Raw genomic sequence first — 21,453 nt, forward strand, 5'->3', positions numbered from 1 at the left:
TAGGGATAAAATTAGCTCATGTTTAAAGTCTTTTAAATTCTGTAAAGCTGCTTTGCGACAATGTTTATTGTTAAAAGTGCTATACAAATAAACTTGACTTATCAAATTTTTTGCAAATTTGATAAATTAAAAGCTTCATACAAAACGTCTGACAAAATCATTTCCGCTTAGAATGTAAACAATCTGGCAACATGACAGGAGCAATTTGTGAAAACACGATAATAGTAATTCTTGAAAAATTTACAAAAAAAAAAAAAGAGTCACGTTCTTACCACCAAATACTTTTATTCCATATTTTATTGCCTTTTTGTATTTTTTAGGGTTTTGTTTTCGAGTAGACTTTTAATTTTGTCCTCGGTTGGTTCAGTAACGCGCCGCCATTTTGTTTTTCTCTACTCACGGTATATGAGCCGATATCCTAGTAGTAGAATAGCCAATCAGAGCACGTGATTGCTCATATCCAGTGAATATGGACAGAACAACATGCCTTGTTTAGTGCATGCTGACCAAAGGAGCTTTCTGTCATGTTGCAGATCTCCGCTGGTATAAAAAAAAAAAAAAAAAAATCAGTTTCTCAGAAGGGCTGTAACACAGCATATTATGAGTTACTGCGGTCCAGACTTAAAGTGCATATCCTGGACCAATTTCGTGTTTTTTATATGAAAGTATGTGCCTTTACACGCTCATCCAGAAGGGTAATTTTGCACAAGGCCATCTGTCTACAGCAGGAAAAAAAAAAAAAAAACACGTCTGGAAAAATCCCAAGGGAGTCTGGAGCCAGATTCGTGACGTCACCTGCGGAAGCGCCAGCAGGCTGCGAGAGCTTTGCACGGTTTCAGTGCACAGCCTGTGTAGACCAAGCGCTCCCATTTCTCTCTCATTGTCCGGTCTTTTGGGAAACGATGAGTACTAATCCCATCAAGATTGGTGTTGCTACACCCTCCTACACTACATCTGTTAACCATTTTAATAATTACGCGATAACGTTGAAGAAATTTGCAGAAAACCACCAGGTCGTTTTCTCAGAAACAAACCAGCGCTGACGTAGGATTCAGAGCGAGGCGTCCCGTACGCGACGTCACGAAAATCAATGTTTCCCGGGAAATCCAAATGCCAAATTTATTCAGAGGCGGACCAATTCGCCTCAAATGGCTTGATTTCAACTGAATTTTTCTGGTATTGCGCAAGGTAAAAAAAAAATTGCACAAAATGCAATTTTAGAATTTTAGAAAGTCCGCACTATAATGACAGGCATACTAACACCTTCTGTGCGCTTCGACAGCGCATTGATACCTGCACTCAGGAGTGAAGGTATCAATGCGCTGTCGAAGCGCGCAGAAAGTGTTAGTACGCCTGTCATTATAGTGCGGACTTTCCATAGCATAGAAAATCGCTACGTTTCAATTTACGTAACTGAACTTTGTTTCATATCACTGGTCATATAAACCTATGTAAACAGGAAAAACGCGGAAGAGTTTGGTCGCATCTAACTACAGCCCCAAAAAATACCATTGGCCATGCTGAGCCTAGCTACATTGCTAACAGGAGTGACAGCGCGTCTGACTGCGTCTGACTGACTGGGAGGTCGCACAAAGCTCAGAGAGGTACGGAGCAGCTCGTCTCAATTCAGAGAAGAACATATTTCATTATGGAAGTACGGTGGACTGTTCCTTTAAGCCTCAGGTTGTAATGGGGTTTAAAACAACAACAACAACAACAAAACTCTATTTAAAGTTACACGTGCTGTAAAAAATCGTCAAGTTAGAAAACACTGGGTTGAGGTCTGAGCAATCCTGAGGACTTTGAGTTCATATTGTTGTAGAGTTTACATCAGAGACTGAGATATCAGCCAGAAAAAGCGACACAGCGCGAGCGCACACGGTTTTCCATCAGAGGGATCTATAACCTTCACTCACAGATACTGTGCTGTTGGTTTATTACTTTCATCCATTGTTCAGCTATGCTCTTTGTTCAGTATATCAGATAAAAACATTTCATATAGGTACCTTTGTAGCTACACAAACTAAATGTAGCCCATCTGTTGCTTTCCCTTTCTGTCAGCTGAAAGCCATCACCACTGACCAAATATTATTTGGGTGGTGTTTCATTCTCAGCACTGCTGTGACACTCACAAGATAGGTGTGTGTGTGTGTGTGTGTGTGTGTGTGTGTGTGTGTGTGTGTGTGTGAGAGAGAGAGAGATGCTGGTATCAGTCAGTACACACACACACACACCGTATTTACCTACTGCACCTTATGAAACACACCTCTTTTTTTGTACCAACATAGGGATCTAACGCTACGTTCACACTGCAAGGCTTAATGCTCAATTCCGATTTTTTTGTGAAATCCGATTTTTTTGTGAAATCCGATTTTTTTGTGAGGTCGTTCACATTAACAAATATATGCGACTTGTATGTGATCCTCAGTATGAACGAAAAGCGACCTAAAAGTGTTCCGCATGCGCATTGCAGGATACGACGACGTCACACGCAGTGAGCATGGCCAGTGTTTACGGAAGTAAAACCGCCCGGTTGCGGTATGACCCATCCAATCTCGCTTGAATAGCTGCATCCCCCCAAATGGAAATCAGCTCCCTAACCTCTGCGTCCTTCCATTGAGAAGATTCAGAACCTTCACAGCCCGAAGCGTCCCTCGCATTGATGTCATGCGCAGGGGCGCAGATACGTTTTTTGAACTGGGGGGGACAAAAAACTGGGGGGACAAAGCTGCCAGCAAACCAACCCCAACCCCGATATGCCTGTCAAACTTGTTAGTAACCATAGCAACCAAGCTCGAGCTCGCAACCTGTGCAGTCTGCGCAGCTCAACCAACCGAATATCAGTCTTTGTTTTGTTTTATGTGAGTTGTTGCAACTATATGTATACACTGCTGTGCACCTCAATAAACCGAATGGTAATTAGTCTTTTGATTTTTCCGTGAGGTTTGCCTTTATGCAAAGAAAGACAGCATAGACGTTTTTTCCTCCCTATAAGTGGGGGGGGACCGAGCGAAGTGAATTTAAATCTGGGTGGGACGAGTCCCACCCTCTATCTGCGCCCGTGATTATGCGCCATGTTGTTGTAACTTTTTTTGAGAGACCCGCCGCCTACTTCAGCGCAGAATAGTGTGGCTTGTTGATGACGTGTAAGTCGGATGAATGCGACCTGGCGGTTCAGACTGGAGTCGCATATGAAAAGAGCGGATAGGAATCGGAATTAGGACCACATATCCTGGGTCCAACGGCCTGGGTCGGATTTGAAAAAATCGGATCTGTGTCGTTCATATTGTCAATAAAAGATCGGATACAGGTCACATATGGGCGAAAAGATCGGATTTGAGTCACTTCAGCCTGCAGTGTGAACGTAGCCTTCATCTCCATCCGAATTTCTGCAAAGCTGCATCGTGACGATGTCTATTACACAAATAAATCTGAATTCATCGACAGTGAATTTACACCGGAGCTTGGCAAAAGTGACAGATTGAGAATGTTTTATATCAAAGGCGTGGTGCTTTCAGACATCACGGGGTTGTTTTTCCATGCTACAATAATTTTATTATGTGTGTATCAATCTATGACCAAAGTGTGGTGCTAAGTCAGAACACACACACACCGAGGTCAGCTCATAAACTGACCCCTAAGTACAGCTCTAAGGAAGGTGGACATAAAAAACCAGCTCATGACCAAAGTGCAGTCTCAGAATGTGTATGCTTTCATTCATCATCACTTTATTTAAGGGCTCAAGATAGATTTTCTTACTGGCATCCAGTAAAATACAATAAAGTGATAGACAGGACCAGTCAAAAGTTTGGGCACACCTTTTAATTCAATGGATGTTGTTTATTTTTATGAATTAATTAAAAGACACTTCATGTCTTAAAGTAATGATGGATGTCGTTTCTCTTTACTTAGTCGAGTGGTTTTTGACATAATCTGGATTACTACAGTTGTGAAATAGGGTTATTTACTGTATTTTTATTATTAGCTCAGTCCGGCGGCGTCCACATTTCACGAAAATCGCTTCTTCTCTCTCAGTTCTTCACTGATTTTTATTCTTTTTGGCAGGAGGGTAGGTCTGCCTGGGATGCATATAGCTTCTATGCAAATTTATATAACTGCAATTAATAATGAAGATATGGAGTAATTAAGCCCTAACGAGCAGTTTCCACACAAATCGCTTCTTCTCCCTCAGTTCTTCACTGATTTTGATTCTTTCTGGCATGAAGGTAGGGGTACCTAGGGTGCATATAACTTCTACCCAGATTTGCTAAAGTACAATTATTAATGAAGTTATGGACTAATGAAGTGAAGCCTTAATGAGCAGTTCAACAAAAATCGCTTCTTCTTGGTCAATTCCTCACCATTTTGGGTTCTTTCTGGCAAATAGGTCGGTATTCCTAGGGTGGATATCGCTTCTATATATAGCTTGCAACATTTATTGCGCAAGGTGGCCCACTTTAGATCGTTCCTTCTGGACTAGACGGGGCCGGAGTGAGCTACGCCGTCATTGACGGTCTCGTTTACTGTTTGACACATTAAGAAGGCAAAAAATTGCACTAATTAACTTTTGACAAGGCACCTGTTCACTGAAAACCATTCCAGGTGACTACCTCATGAAGCTGGTTAAGATAATGGCAACAGTGTGCAAAGCGTCATCAAGGTAAACGCTGGCTACTTTGATGAATCTGAAACAGGGGTTTTCAAAGTGTGGGAGAGTGAGCCCCCCCTCAGAGAGCAAATAAACAACAGCGCCCCCCCTTACAATTTTTGTTGTTGCTATACTTAATGTTCCATTCGTATTTAAAAAAATGGTTGTTGTACACATTTTTATTTTTTTTCTTTTACACATTTTAAACATCTGCTTTTTGAAAACATCTTTTTTACACATTTAAAACATCTGTGCTTTTTTAAAACATCTTTTTTTACACATTTTAAACATCTGTGCTTTTTAAAGCCTCTTTTATACATTTTAAACATCTGCTTTTTGAAAACATCTTTTTTACACATTTAAAACATCTGTGCTTTTTAAAGCCTCTTTTATACATTTTAAACATCTGCTTTTTGAAAACATCTTTTTTACACATTTAAAACATCTGTGCTTTTTAAAGCCTCTTTTATACATTTTAAACATCTGCTTTTTGAAAACATCTTTTTTACACATTTAAAACATCTGTGCTTTTTTTAAATATCTTTTTTACACATTTTAAACATCTGTGCTTTTTTTAAAACATCTTGTTTTACACATTTTAAACATCTGTGCTTTTTAAAACCTCTTTTGTACACATTTTAAGCATCTGTGCTTTTTTAAAACCTCTTTTTTACACATTTAAAACATCTGTGCTTTTTTAAAATATCTTTTTTTTACACATTTTAAACATCTGTGCTTTTTTTAAAAACATCTTTTTTACACATTTAAAACATGTGCTTTTTAAAGCCTCTTTTATACATTTTAAACATCTGCTTTTTGAAAACATCTTTTTTACACATTTAAAACATCTGTGCTTTTTAAAGCCTCTTTTATACATTTTAAACATCTGCTTTTTGAAAACATCTTTTTTACACATTTAAAACATCTGTGCTTTTTTTAAATATCTTTTTTACACATTTTAAACATCTGTGCTTTTTTTAAAACATCTTGTTTTACACATTTTAAACATCTGTGCTTTTTAAAACCTCTTTTGTACACATTTTAAACATCTGTGCCTTTTTAAAACCTCTTTTGTACACATTTTAAGCATCTGTGCTTTTTTAAAACCTCTTTTGTACACATTTAAAACATCTGTGCTTTTTTAAAATATCTTTTTTTTACACATTTTAAACATCTGTGCTTTTTTTAAAAACATCTTGTTTTACACATTTTAAACATCTGTGCTTTTAAAGCCTCTTTTGTACACATTTTAAACATCTGTGCTTTTTTAAAATCTCTTTTTTACACATTTTAAACATCCGTGCTTTTTTAAAACCTTTTTTTACACATTTTAAACATCTGTGCTTTTTTAAAACCTCTTTTTTACACATTTTAAACATCTGTGCTTTTTTAAAACCTCTTTTTTTACACATTTTAAACATCTGTGCTTTTTAAAGCCTCTTTTATACATTTTAAACATCTGCTTTTTGAAAACATCTTTTTTACACATTTAAAACATCTGTGCTTTTTAAAGCCTCTTTTATACATTTTAAACATCTGCTTTTTGAAAACATCTTTTTTACACATTTAAAACATCTGTGCTTTTTAAAGCCTCTTTTATACATTTTAAACATCTGCTTTTTGAAAACATCTTTTTTACACATTTAAAACATCTGTGCTTTTTAAAGCCTCTTTTATACATTTTAAACATCTGCTTTTTGAAAACATCTTTTTTACACATTTAAAACATCTGTGCTTTTTTTAAATATCTTGTTTTACACATTTTAAACATCTGTGCTTTTTAAAACCTCTTTTGTACACATTTTAAACATCTGTGCCTTTTTAAAACCTCTTTTGTACACATTTTAAGCATCTGTGCTTTTTTAAAACCTCTTTTTTACACATTTAAAACATCTGTGCTTTTTTAAAATATCTTTTTTTTTACACATTTTAAACATCTGTGCTTTTTTTAAAAACATCTTGTTTTACACATTTTAAACATCTGTGCTTTTAAAGCCTCTTTTGTACACATTTTAAACATCTGTGCTTTTTTAAAATCTCTTTTTTACACATTTTAAACATCCGTGCTTTTTTAAAACCTTTTTTTACACATTTTAAACATCTGTGCTTTTTTAAAACCTCTTTTTTACACATTTTAAACATCTGTGCTTTTTTAAAACCTCTTTTTTTTACACATTTTAAACATCTGCTTTTTTAAAACCTCTTTTTTACACATTTTAAACATCTGTGCTTTTTTAAAACCTCTTTTGTACACATTTTAAACATCTGTGCTTTTTTAAAACCTCTTTTTTTACACATTTTAAACATCTGTGCTTTTTTTTTAAAAAAAAAAAACATCTTGTTTTACACATTTTAAACATCTCATATCATCGTTAGCTAGCACCTCTTGGCAGACAACACACTGTGGCAGTGGAGCATCTTCAGATCCAGTCCATGAAAATCCAAACTTTAAATAATTGTGGTCATACTTCCTTTTTTTTTTTGCTTGGCCCAGACTCTGTCTCCTCACTCACTGTAGCTTTAGGTACTGAAAATCGATCCATTTTGTCTCTGGCAAAGGCTAGCTGAAGTTCGCTAAATGTCCGCAATAGTAATTTATTCTGGTTTATTTTTCCTCACGTTGCGCCCCCCCTGAAGAACTCTGGCACCCCCTAGAGGAGGCGCGCCCCACACTTTGAAAAGCCCTGATATGAAACATACATTTTTGTTTGCCACATAATTCCAGATGTTATTTCATAGTTCTGATGTCCTCAGTATTGTTCTACAATGCAGAAAATGGTCACAATAAAGAAAAACTTATGAATGAGTAGAGTAGGGGTGTACAAACTTTTGACTGTGACTGCATGTACCTACAGCTGCAAACACTGCACCGCTCTGAAAGCATAGTAAACCCTTTCTCAAAGGTTGTTTTAGCGCAGTACTCAGAGTGGCATCTCAAATGAAATGTATCCTCTCTGATATAACTCTCACAGAGATTAAAATTAACATGGCACGAGCAGGTAACCTGCGTTAGCCTCATACACAAAGACATGATCAAATTAGTATAATCAATCATTTATTATACAGAAAACTGCAATCATGGCATTGTGACACAAGGCTTTTACACCGTGTGTAGCTCTAATGATAACAGCCTGCTGGATCACACGCCGCTTTCCTTTTCTCTCTAACTGATGTCTAGTTGAGATGGTATGGAGTTAGTCAGTCATTTTTTATTATTATAGCAACTAAAACCTTTAAAAAAAAAGTGATTACAAGTTGGCATGGTTTCTAATTGAAATTATTTCTTGGTTTTCAAGGAGAACTGAAGTCGTTCTTAAACTTGCTTTATTTCTTAATTAACGCGTTATTCAATTACATTCTCGGTTTTAGTAACCTTATATCGTGACTCGTATTGGCAACTAATTGCAATTAAATATTATACTTATCGGCCTGTTCGGTCTTAAGCCGTGTTGAATTTAGTTCGTTTGGTCCACGGCAGGCGTCGCTTATCCGCGCGATCTTCACGAGACTTGTGCGAGACTTCGAAACGTGAAGTGTCAGCCAGGTGTCAGTGCCGCCATTTTGAAAACTGCTTTCCAAACGAAGTATTGCACAAAAACGAGTTTAAATGACGATTACTGCCGACTTTTTTCAAACTTTCCTGATTGCTATCAAAACAAAAAAAACTTCCGGCTTGATTACGTCAGCATTCGAAAGAGGGCGTGTGTGTCTTTTGACAACGTTGGCAGATGGCGGTCACTTTGATTTCCGCTGTACGTTTTACTTCCGTCCTACGATGTCTCGCACAGGTCTCAACGAATCTCGTTTACGGCCGTCGCTTTGACATACGGACTGATATATTACAGAGCGTATTTCAAACACTCATAACTTGCTATAGCAGCGACAAAATAGCGATCAAAAATGCATTGCTGTATTTAATAAAATTAGATAAATAGGATTTTGATAATAAAAAATCTGCCTTCAGTTCTCCTTTAATACCTGCACCTTGCTCTTTTGGTCTATTTCCATCCTATTTCTTTTTTTTTTTTTTTCAGGTCCAGACTTCACACATTTCTGTCAACAGGGAAGCCATGACCTAATGGTTTGAGAAGCAGCTTTGGGACTAAAAGGTTTCCGGTTCGATTCCCTGGAGCAGCAGGAATGGCTGAAGTGCCCTTGAGTAAGGCACCGAACCCCCAGGCTGCTCTGGATATGTTGTACGTTGCTCTGGATAACAGCGTCTGCTAAACGCCTGTAATGTATTGGTCAAGTAACGTCTCTCAGCTCAGTCCTGTTTCATGATGGATCTAATATGGCACAGACGCTGATTCTTAATTTGTTCCCACAATAACTGCATCGAGTTTAACATGAATAATCTTACCTTTCATCTTGAATCTGAATATCTTTGGCCCAGGAGACAGGCGGCTCTATCACAAAGCCCATGTCATCATGGGAGCTGGAAGATGATTGGTCAGACAGGAGAGGAGGAAGAACAGGCGGCCTATCATCTTCAATGATGACGGTGTCATCCTGAGGCATGTTCACAGTAGGGGACAGCTGGTAGTTACCTGAGACAGATCGGAGAGAACAGTACAGGGAGTGTGTAAGTATTAAACACATACGCTGGAACAGTAAAGAACGACATGTCTGACAGAAAGAGTGGTGATGGAGCTGAAATAAAAGGAGCTGTTGCTCACCGATGAGAACTAAAATCTCAGTCATGTTCCTCTGTTAAGGGATGAAACAGGTGCAGAAGATGCAGCAGAGACATTATAACTGTCAGGACACTTAAAAGAGATACGCAGAGCCATGGCCTCACTTTCGTTTATAAATGCCTTGAGACCTCAAGAATGGCACAGGAATAGTTTTAAACATTAACAAATTTAAGATAGTAATTTTTACGATTAAAGTGATTTATATAGGTAGCAGTCTGAGTGAATGACCTTGACGTCTGTAACGTCACAGCAGGAAGTCTATCAGTCTCATCGCCATTTCCGCTATACTAAAGCACAGAGCTGACTGCAACTCCGAGCCTCCATTTTGAGCTAATTTTTCGCCATGCCACATAGATGTGTTGCTGGCGGGTGCAGCAACATGACAGAAGGTGGATTTACGTTGCATTCATGACCCAAGAACGTTCAAACTGCAAAGATCTGGACGCGTTTTGCGAGAAGTTCACGGGCACATTGGGCGCCTACAAAGTGGTCTCTCCTCTGCTCTGCACATTTTACTGAAGACTCGTACGAGACTTCTGATCTGTTGAGGAGCGTTGGCTATTAGCCTGTATTGAAAGAGGGTGCAGTACCAACAATTAAAGGAAAAGAAAACTATAAGAAAAGTAAGTTCAGTTGCACCATTTCTCCCGGAGTGTGAGCTGAGCAGTAATGGCGGAGTACTCAGTATGGAGAAAATGGAGAATGAGTGGACCACCCATCTGATTTCTCCGCTGGATATGCTTTTTTTTTCTTCCCCCGCTGGATATGCTTGCCTCAGCAGCCCTTACCTGGAAGAAGCGAAGAACTGAAAGTCAGACCGTTTCAAAACAATTGGCCACAGGATCGGCCTTCAAGAAGCGAGAATGCAGACGGGTAAGCTGCGATTCTTATTTGTTTACCTGCATTTAGATTAATACATGTAACTTGTATTGTGTGTTTAAGTTACCGGTATAAGATGATTTAATTTGCTTCAGAATGTGATCGTCTCAGTTCATCTGATTATTTAATTAGCCTTTTACGTTTTATCAGTGAAAATGCATGCATGTACATGCATGTTGCATAAGTTATAACACCCTATCCTGTTTTAATGAGAGTCACATGAGACTGTCAGTTCAATTCCATCCAATTCTCTGGACGGCTTTGCTCTCTGGATTTATTTCGTAAGGTGGGGGCCTCCGTGGCTGACGTATTACTATCGGATTCACTTTCCGATAGTTCGAACTGATACGGTTCTACATGTATAGCAGTAGCATGTACACACACTCCAATTTCAGGACTATCACAGTCCGATGGATTACTATCTGAGGAATCCGAAGAATCTCCACTAAATCCAAACGAAGAAGCCAATGGAACCGCTCTCGCCTGCCGAGTCTGGCTTTGGTCTATAGCACCGGTTTCCACTGTGACGTCACGCACTCAGGGCTGGCTGGCTCAGCGGGGCAGCTCAAATGCCAAGTTTGCGGTCGATTTTAACTCTCAAAAATATTTTTTTTATTCCCATTTATGCAGCATACAAGAGTCAAGGATGGAGATACTATCTACTCAAAAATGTATTTAAAAATAAGAGGTTCTGCGTATCTCCTTTAAGTATAAATCTAAGGTTTATACTTGTTGCATGACTGTGTGCACACATGCAGAAGCACTGGCAATCCGTTGTTCATGCATGTGCCTGCGTATCTCGTAAATCTGGAGTATTAAAACCGATATGCATTGAATGGCATGCAAGAGCCACAACATCCATGTACGTCAGGGTTTCTATGTCAAACCAGAATGTTTTAGCGATTTCATGCACAGCAAAATGAAACACACTTGAGAGATATCATTCTTAAAAACGTTCTGCCGTCGTTGTGATTGTTGGCATGATCTGTCTCTCATATCAAAAACTATGACTTTACATTCAAGTATTTACTAACCCAGAAAATATACCCATGTTGTCAGGATGCCAGACAGTTGACTGCCCAAACCGTGATTGTATGGAGAGCTGTGCCAAGGCAAGCGCTCATCTGGGGGGCAGAAGAAACGCTTCAAGGACAACCTCAAAGTGTTCCTCAAAACCGAAGAAATCGAACTCAACTCCTGGGAGCCGCTTGCTCAGGATCGTCCAGCATGGCAAGCAAAGCTCACCAGTGGTGCATGTGCAGCAGAGATGAAACGCATCGTCGAGGCCCAGAAGAAACGAGCTGTGTGGAAGGCTCGGACTATCGCCACCCCCACTACAGAACCTACCCACGCGTGCCTGGCATGTGGGCGTACCTTCAAAACCCGGATTGGCCTCATCAGGCACCTCAGGACCCAAAACCACCACCCACCAAATTGAAGTCATGGTCATCTTTGACCCCAAAGGACAAACATCATCATCAACCCGAAAGATACCGAAGCCTGGTACACAAAACAGACCTTTTGGTAGGGTTGAAGCTTACAGGAGCGATAGGTTAACTGCAAAACAGGTCAGCTTTGCATTACTCAGTAAAAAAGCAAAAAAATATGGAATAAAAGTATTTGATGGTAAGAATGTTCTCTTTTTTATTTTTCAAGAATTATTCTTCTAGCTTTTTTCACAAATTGCTACTGTCATTTCGCCGGTTTGTTTACATTCTAAGCTGAAATGATTTTGTCGGACGTTTTGTACAAAGTATTTATTTATCGAATTTGCAAAAAATAAAAATGCTCTGTTTCTCAAAATCCAAGTGAATGTGGATAGAATAAAACAGTTATTCCACTCAATCTTATCGTACATGGCTTATAGCCGACTCAGCACTACACACCTCGACGGCTATCGGCTCATAGACAACTCGATTTCATGGAATAACCGTTAAATAGCTCATGATATAACTTGGCAGAGCTAAATGGCCCAAATTTATTCACACTAAGACAAGAAATTAAACAAAGAAACTGTCACTCGGACTAATGATTCTCGACATCGGAGCCAAAACATAAAATTCTGTGCTACGGCACCACCAACAGACCAAATGAGCTCGTATGTCTTGCCCGAGTGCGATCAATTTACCAGACCGTATGCTTGCACAACCTTGTTTTTTGGTCTGCGGGACTTTTAACTGGAGAAAATAACAATTTGTTGGCTGTTACAATTACGGAGTTTGTTACAACTTGAAATCTCCAGGTTTCCTCAAAGCTATTGCGTTTGTTTTCATTATCACAGTCAATTTACCAGCTTAAGAACAATTATATGTAATTGCTACCAGGGGGTGGGGGGTGATATTTACTCCGGCTTCCTCTTCGCATGATTATAACTCGTATTCAACTTCACAGTGTCGCCAAGAGTGACAAATTTACTTTAATGGAAATGAATTAGCTTTAATAGTTTGCAATACTGAATAGGAAGAACAGAGTTAAAGACCTCTCCTGGGGTAAAAACTTTAATAAGCACTTGCTGAAAGGTAGGCACTAAGAGTCCTCTCTATATCGACTGTAAGACAAAAGTAAACCTCAAAGTTGTTAGGAGCTGTTGAAAGGTCATAGTCTTCAGAGTCTTCATTTCACATCTCAGTGCCTTCAATTTATGACTATTTCCTTTAATAAGCCATGCAAACCTGCCCCTCGACTGGCTTCAGGCACAAGGGACAGCAGGGCTGCAGGAGCCGACCTTCATGTCATTACTGCCTACTTTTACATTGAAATTGCAAAGTAAACACATTTCAAATTAAGTTTCATAGAAGGACTTCGGAGCACAGGTAATGGCTGCAGCTGAAAAACAGTAAGGTGTTGATTATTAAACGGTCATAAAGGTAAACCATAATAACGGACCTTTAGAAAACCCTTCAAGGGTCCTTTGGATAGTTCAGGGTTATGAGCTTCAGAAGTGTCAACACTGCTAACCGGGAAATCCATGCAGGCAAAGAAACATTATTTTAAAAATTAGTAAGAAAACAATGAGGGGGGAAAAGTCTGGTATAGACTTCTACTTAATAATAAGCAGTGCCTATAGATTTTTTTTTTTTAGTGACCCAAGCGACCACAGTTAATTATTGGCTCCCAAGACCAATGCTCGCGAATTCTCAGCTCAAAGTTCACGGAGATAAAGTTGGTAAAGTAGCCACTGCCAGAAACAAATAGGCTTCTTTCAAATCTGGTATCATTTTTTTCTGAATGCGCCGAATTCGCATTTCTGCCAGACAAATTTAGTTGTGTTTGTTCCGACCAATGCTTTAGCAGGGATGGATCCAGCCCAAGAATCTGACAGATGCACATTCGCAGAAATATTTTCACGAATTTTACCAGATTGCTATGGATTTTCACAGAGCATGCCGAGCCCTTTCCCGAAGAGGCTAGCTATGACCGCGGCTCGGCCTGCTCTTTGCCCCTGAAGCCCTGTGCGAGTGCAGCTCGCTGAAAACTTTAATATGAGCCCTGGCTCCAGCTGTGCACGGACATTGGGATTTAAAAACTCATAACTCGGCCACCGAAAGTCCAAGCCCGCCAAACTTGACAGGCACTTCCCTCTCCCAGAGACCTTTCAAAACAGCCTAGGCATGGCCCGCTATGTTATTCGCGGTGAATTTTGAATTTCAACCTCTTTCTGGAACATTCTAGTGGTTTGACCTAGATTAGTTGTCTGACGTCACGCTATACAAAGCATGGTGAGAATACAGGTAATAAGGCCAGGTAAGCATCACTGCTTACTACAGGTAGTCAGGTCCTGAACCATTGGTCTGTTGGTTGAGCGTGGCTATAGCAGTAAAGTAAACAAACACCCTGTGACCGATGCTAAGTGGTGTATATATATTTCTGACCGATGCACATGCATCGGTCTGGATTCGTCCCTGGCTTTAGCCTCGAAAGCATCATTTTCAGGTGGCTCTAGTTGTTTAGCTACGGTTAAACAGTAGAGCTTGGCATCTCTGTATAGAATCTTTCAGAGTTTCCCCAGGAGGACAACTGAACCTTACAACTTTTGGATTTAACCCATTTGTATTGATTTTATTTGCATTTCTTTCTAAAAGTGCATGCTACTTAAGACACAAATGTCAACATGGACAGTCAAAGTGGACGATATGCATGTAGAATGTACTGTAAAGTGTCTCGCTAAAACGTAATCGTCTGGAATGATTACAACACACGAGTGATTAAAAGCAAAGTACCACCTCACACACTGTCCCATAACAGACTGGCAAGTTAAAGATTGTGTTCTGTTTACTGAAAATATCATTCTGGTTGTTGCTTCTGTAGATTTTAACACATCCTTCTCTGTGCACTGCATTTTCCAGTCCGTACATGTATGCAACACTCAAAATTCAGAGGGTAACAATACCTAATCAAGCTTTCTGACTTCGCTTAGATGCTTATCCCAGCCCATCATTCCTCTTCCCTTTGTCTCCACTGCCTCGGCTGCTGAAATCACGTCTGTGCATCAGCCTGGCAAGTCCGCCAATCTTCCATGACGCTCACAATAAAAGAAGATCCAGAGGTCCTGTCGCATGGCTCTCGCTGCCAAACTTCCAACAGCGCAAAAGGTAATTCAATAACACGTCTCTTCGGGGATCTTAGAAGTGCTCACTTCTGATCAGCGAAAGTTCGTTAACTTTAACTCAGCCTAATGAGATTGGCAGAGGAATTAACAGCACTGCGATTAGCATTCAGCTGCTCCAGACATTCATTAATAAATCATTAAAGCTACTTGCAAGACAAGCAAGGCAAATTTCCAGTCCATTTAATGGTGACAGACAGCGACTCACAGGTTTGACTTAAAATACTATCTTGAAAGAGGCAAGCCATTGCAGGCCAATTTCGAGCATGCTGAGTGCAGGAACTTTAAACAGCTTATCCTTCAGGGTTCTAATTAGGGCCGAGAAAATAGAAGCAAACTTTCCTTTGATTTTAGCAGTGGAGCATGACAAGACTAGGAGTGTAGATATTAGTGAAGGCTGTTTTGCTGCTCTGTATACAGTAGGTAGTAATGAAGATGAGCTTGCCAAGAGAAGTGTTAAGCAAACTATTTCTCACTTGTTAACTTGTCAAGCTAGAAGTTAATCGTGGATTACAATCGCTAAGCTACAGTGAAACTACTAGATTGGTTCAGTAGCGAGCTAGACTATAAGCTACGACACTAAATACACTGAGCTGCTTTGTCAAACTGAGGAAAATCAACTGTGACATTTTCATTTTATCGCGCGGTTAATTTATTGCACAAAATAACATTTACACACTTGGTACAAGGTATGCTGGAACGAACAGAGTTCGCCTTTCTATTCTGAAACCATTCTTAGACGGTTTACTCCACTCCTATTCAGTAGTTCTGGAAATTTCTAGCTAGCTAGTTGAGACTTACGAGTGGCTTGCACCGTGCAGTGCACCCTCTGTATTTACTTTCATGCAGTCTTCTCTTTATGGTAGATTTGGATATTGATACGCCTAACTCCTGGAGAGTGTTGTTCATTTGGTTGGCTGTTGTGAAGGGGTTTCTCTTCACCATGGAAATTATTCTGCGATCATCCACCACTGTTGTCTTCTGTGGGCATCCAGGTCTTTTTGCATTGATGAGTTCACCAGTGCTTTCTTTCTTTCTCAGGATGTACCAAACTGTAGATTTTGCCACTCCTAATATTGTAGCAATTTCTTGGATGGGTTTTTTCTGTTTTCGCAGCTTAAGGATGGCTTGTTTCACCTGCATGGAGAGCTCCTTTGACCGCATGTTTTCTTCACAGCAAAATCTTCCAAAAGCAAGCACCACACCTCAAATCAACTCCAGGCCTTTTATCTGCTTAATTGAGAATGACATAACGAAGGAATTTCCCACACCTGCCCATGAAATAGCCTTTGAGTCAATTGTCCAATTACTTTTGGTCCCTTTAAAAACAGGGTGGCACATGTTAAGGAGCTGAAACTCCTAAACCCTTCATCCAATTTTAATGTGGATACCCTCAAATGAAAGCTGAAAGTCTGAACTTTATGTCCATTATATAACTAGAACTTGAATATGTTTCAGTAAACAGGTAAAAAAACAAAATTTGTGTCAGTGTCCAAATATATATGGACCTAACTGTACATATGCTATATTTACTGTATGGACATGGGATCAGAAAACTATTTTATTCATAAGCAGTAAACACATGGACCCATAGGGTACCTAGTTTTTTCACGAGATCTTCCTTCATATTCATCACAAGTGCTACCGGGCGAGGCTTGTTTTGTCTGGCAACACTTGTTTTGTATTTTTTGCTGTTTTGTTTTCGGGTAGTTTTTATTCCATCCTCGGGTGGTTCAGCAACACGCTCCGCCATTTTGTTTTTCTCTACTTACGGTACATGAGCCGATATCCTAGTAGTAGAGTAGCCAATCAGAGCGCGCGATTGCTCATATCTGGTGAATGTGGATAGAATAAATGTTGTTAATTTATTGTTTCGTTGAATTAATTGAACAGAAAGTATGTAGCTAATGCAAATATCCAGCAAGGTTATCAAGCACAGCAAAAACAAAATAAAAACCCTAACAGGCTCCCTACCTTGAGTGTGCTTAAAATTTTCACCGTCTATAATATTGTCGCTTCTGGTTTGCGCAGCTTACAAACGGATGTCTGTCCATTACTGTGTGAATCTTTCATGCTCGTGAACATGAAGACACATGGCTGGAGATGTTCGATATTCTTGTTTGCAATTCATGGCGTTAACCTAGAAGCATCACTTAACCCTTTCACTACTGCAGGCCACTATTGCGGTCTCATTGTAGGAGAGAAACCCCTTCGAGAAAAAGCTATGCAGTGGTGAAAGGGTTATTTGTCCTTAATACTGGCCAAGAGTCTGGTGACAGGAGAAGTTCAGCACACTGGATTTAATGATGGAGAACTGACAAGAGACATTTACACCTCACATGCCAATCCAAATGTGCATGTCTGTTCACAAAAAACAACGGTGTGAAAGAGCTACAGCGGATGCACTCTAATAGTGATGAAAGCAAGAATATCAAAACACCCTTGGCCTTATTTCTCTGTGTTGACTTCAGTGGATCAAAGTCTCCCTGCTTCAGTGACGGAGACATCCCCTTGAACTTCCCTCATCTCACATGCTAACTGATATTTGCTAACGTGTTTGTTCCTATAATCTTCAAACATGTCTACAGTTTTACAGAGAAACAAAAGCTGCTTGAGCAAAACAACGTCTGGAAGAATGTGAAAAAGTGGGGCGCCTTCGCTCGCTCGCTCACGCACAACACAACTTTAATTGGCTTCATTTCTGATCACAGTCATGTTCTCTCACTTCAACCCAGCAAACCTTCCGACTCGAGTGCCAGGTTCTCTAAACAAGGATGGCTCAGCGGCATTCCACTTGCTTCCACTAAATAACACGAGAACAGGTACGGCCCGGGCCACTCCAGTGCCACTGAAAGGAATAATTAAGTCGATAAAGAAAAGAAAATGCTTCAGAGACTACACTTCTATAACACGGTGCTAATTAGCTTGCTAGTGAGAATGCACACTCGACTGCATGAAGCTAATAAATATGAGTGTCGCGAATAACTGAACTCCCCAGATGGCTCATGCTGAATTCCTGAAGGAATGAGGTTTTCGTTTATTTATTTTGCATTACATGGTGTGGTATTGTTACGAACCAGAACGTCAAGGACGTCGCAGCTCATCTGGCCTGCCATCAAAACAACCATACCGTCAAACAGAACTGAAATGCGACAATGTGAGAGAGGACCAACCTCCACGACAAACCGCTTACAACAGGAACATCAACACAGGACTAAATTTTGTTCCCTAAGAGAAGATCGACCCAAAACATCGATCAGAACTGAATTCGCATGATAAATGAGAGAGGAGATACAATTCTAGTCAGCAGAAAATGTGTTAAGTTGACCTAAGTACTAATTTGTTCGAAAAAATTTGACAATACAATGACCAAGTGTTGCGCAGAAGGTCGAGTTCTTTCAAACAAAACAATCAGAACTGAAATCCACTGAGAACTGAGGGAGGGAGGAGACACGATTTAACTGAAAATAAACAAAGTTGTAAACACAGTTAGGAAAATCAACAAACAAACGATCAAGTTTCATTCCTCAAGGGAAGATCTACCCAAAATATCAATCAGAACTGAAATCGGGTGAGAACTGCGAGAGGAGATACAATTCTAAAGAAAAGTCCCAAAACTCGTGAAGTCGACCTAATTAGCAGCTCGTGAGCAAAAATTTGACGATACAATGACCAAGTGTTGCGCAGAAGGTTTCAAATAAAACAAACAGAACTGAAATCCATTGAGAACTGAGAGAGGGAGGAGATACGATTTAACTGAAGATAAACCAAGTTGTCAACAAACGGCCGGCCCAAGGCATAAGCGAATTAAGCGCCCGCTTAGAGCCCCACACACCACCAGGGGGCCCCCAAGAGCAGTTGGAATGCCCACCTGCGAAAATATTTTTAATTTAAAAAACGTAATATCAATGACATGATATAGCAGAAACAAAAGACACAAAAATAAGACACAAAATAACGTTTTTTGTATCATTTTCATAGTTGGTGCATTAGGTTAACTAATCCTTGCTGCTACTGCGCTCCTGCACAACCAGACGCACGTGACGTGACAGGAGTTATTCACTTCGGAAGATAGGTGGACTAGATGGCTAAGCCATGTCTCAAAAAAGAAATTATCCATCTGGGGCAGAGAAGAGGAAGAGACAAGAGGAAGAAAAAAAGCAGCAAGAAAAAGGTAAATTTGAATGTCCAATGTTACTATTTTTGTGTCATTAAGGTTGTCTATGTTCTGGCTAGGTTGGCTGGATTAGCTAACAGAATGTCGGTCATAGTAGCTAACGTTATGCTACCCAACACGACAAAATGTAGCCTCGGATATCATCTTTAGTTCTAAGCTGAGAGCCGTCGCTTTACTTACAAACTCCAACCTAAATGTCATGACTGATATTAGCTCAAGTGGACAAAGTCATTATGACTTTCTGAGTTTGTTTTGCACATTAGTGCAAAATAAACTGGTTAACTTGTTTACACATACAGTGTCTTGTCTACTGATTTGTTGTTTTACTGACAAATATGCCACACATCACTCTGAATATTTTATATTGCAATAGCCACAAGTTGCAGTATAATGTAAACCAACTAAAAGCGCAGATTATGCTGGGTGGCTAGACTAACTAGACTAACTGTGTAGCCTAAGAAATAATAAGGCAGCTAGCAGTGTAGTTTTGGTGGTGTGGGGGGCCCCCAAATCAAATTCTGCTTCGGGCCCCTTAAAGGCTTGGGCCGGCCCTGTGTCAACAAATTGAAAATCAACAAACAAACGACCAAGTTTTGTTCCTCAAGGGAAGATCGACCCAAAACATCGATCAGAACTGGAATCGGATGAGAAATCAGACAGGAGATACCGTACGATTCTAATGAGAGGCCTGGAAAATTCGCTAATTCGGCCTAACTCGCTAGCAAACAAAATTAACAAAACAACGACCGAATTTTGTGCAGAGTGATGAGTTCTTTCAAACAAAAAAAAAAATCGGAACGGAAACCCGTGGAGAACTGACGGAGGAGATACGATTTAACTGAGTTGTGGACGACGGACGCGACGCCATGGCAACAGCTCATCGGCCTCATGGTCAGATGAGCTAACCGGCAAGTGCTGTAGACTGGTCGTGTACTAAAGTGCCTGTTATAAGTTCTGAGACGCCGACCACATTTCCCACATGATGCTCGTGTAGTGTGACGTGACACACCACAGTGTCCAGTGGAAGAGAATAAAAATAAATATATGGGACAGGATTAAACAGGGATTTTTACTGTAAAGAGAAAAAAATTCTCATTTTTAAAATGATTAATAAATGCAGATGTGGGGCTGGAAGTGATGCAGCTGGACTGCTCACTGCTGGTCGGTGTTCAGTGAAGGGAAAGCTCTCTCTCTCTCTCTCTGTATTCAGGAGGACTTTCCGAATGTTCGATAATGACAAATCTTTCTGACACCTCCTCTGCACCTTGTCTAGCTCCATTAGCCAGTCAGGCTCATACAGCAGAGAGGGCAAGCGGCCTGGATGAAGTGGAGGAGTAGGAGGATGAACATCTTACTTTCAGCCCATTAAAGTGGCTGTGGAGGACAGGAAGAGAGCCGAGCCGAGCAGTCGTGTCGAGGTATTTGGAAAAATTATTTGAATAATACTATAGCAGTATATCTCAATCTGATCCCACAAATGTAGACTAGGAACTGATTTGGGTGAGATAGTCCTGAAAAGCAGACGGAATCTGTGATGAAGCCGTTTGTGTTTGGTGTTATTTTAGGTTCATTCCTCCTCACCATGTGCAGATGGCCTATTGCTCTACTGCTGATTCCTGTCACGCTGTAATCAAATGACCCCTCATGCAGCCCACCAGAAACAACAAACACACTCCTGGTGTTTTCACACAGACTCAGGCACCATGGCGTTACAGAAGCCATCCAACTGCTGCTGACGCCACTGCGTCCGTCCTCACTAGTGCTCAGATAAATTAGCAACAGAGAGACCTTTGCTTTCATGTCCTTATTGGAATGTCAAGGTCGAATGGATGTGAATAACGCACAAGGGAGGTCAACACTGAGGTGTTGCTCATGGCTGGAAGTCCAACATGGAAGCGTTGTGCACGTTTTTGTTTTTTCAGTATGCGCACGGCGAGGGTGTTTAGTGACACTTGGCAGTGCGTTTAGTCAACGAATCATATGTACAGTTATCCCGAGGCTGTATATCAAGAGCGTCCACGTGATGTCACGAGGTCACGTGATATTTGTTTATTTGCCATCTTGGACGGCATGGCCGCGCATAGAACTTAGACGAACCCGTTCTAATTATCAAGTGTGTGGGAGTAGATCTTTCGAGAATGGTTATATCTTGTTCAGCATTTGGTTGTACCAATAGACGGGGCCAAAAGGAGGGCCGGTCATTTTATAGATTCCCCGCAGACGAGGAGAGACGCGCAAAATGGGTGTCCGCTGTGCGAAGAGAAAACTGGTACCCCAGTTCTACCAGCCGAATTTGTAGTGAACACTTCATATCAGGTAGGTGTAATCTTCTAATTCAATACTCCGAGTACATCTGTTAAGTTGATTTTCGGATTGAATGATAACTGCATAGTCGGTGATGTGTGATATTTTTTTTCCAGACAAAAACATACATATTTACAACCCTGTC

The 21,453-nt window shown here is 40.2% G+C and overlaps 1 protein-coding gene across 5 annotated transcripts in view; it reads right to left on the reverse strand.

The window, feature by feature from the left end:
• Nucleotides 1–21,453, reverse strand: part of pard3aa (par-3 family cell polarity regulator alpha, a) — a 1,023,559-nt gene that overhangs the window by 314,094 nt on the left and 688,012 nt on the right. For all 5 annotated transcript variants that reach the window (XM_060922480.1, XM_060922479.1, XM_060922478.1 and 2 more), the window contains one exon: nucleotides 9,009–9,195. In XM_060922480.1, coding sequence (XP_060778463.1) covers nucleotides 9,009–9,195 — 187 coding nt within the window. The remainder of the gene's footprint in view (nucleotides 1–9,008; nucleotides 9,196–21,453) is intronic.

The sequence above is a fragment of the Neoarius graeffei genome, chromosome 5 (assembly GCF_027579695.1).
Source record: "Neoarius graeffei isolate fNeoGra1 chromosome 5, fNeoGra1.pri, whole genome shotgun sequence".
Taxonomy (NCBI): Eukaryota; Metazoa; Chordata; class Actinopteri; order Siluriformes; family Ariidae; genus Neoarius; species Neoarius graeffei.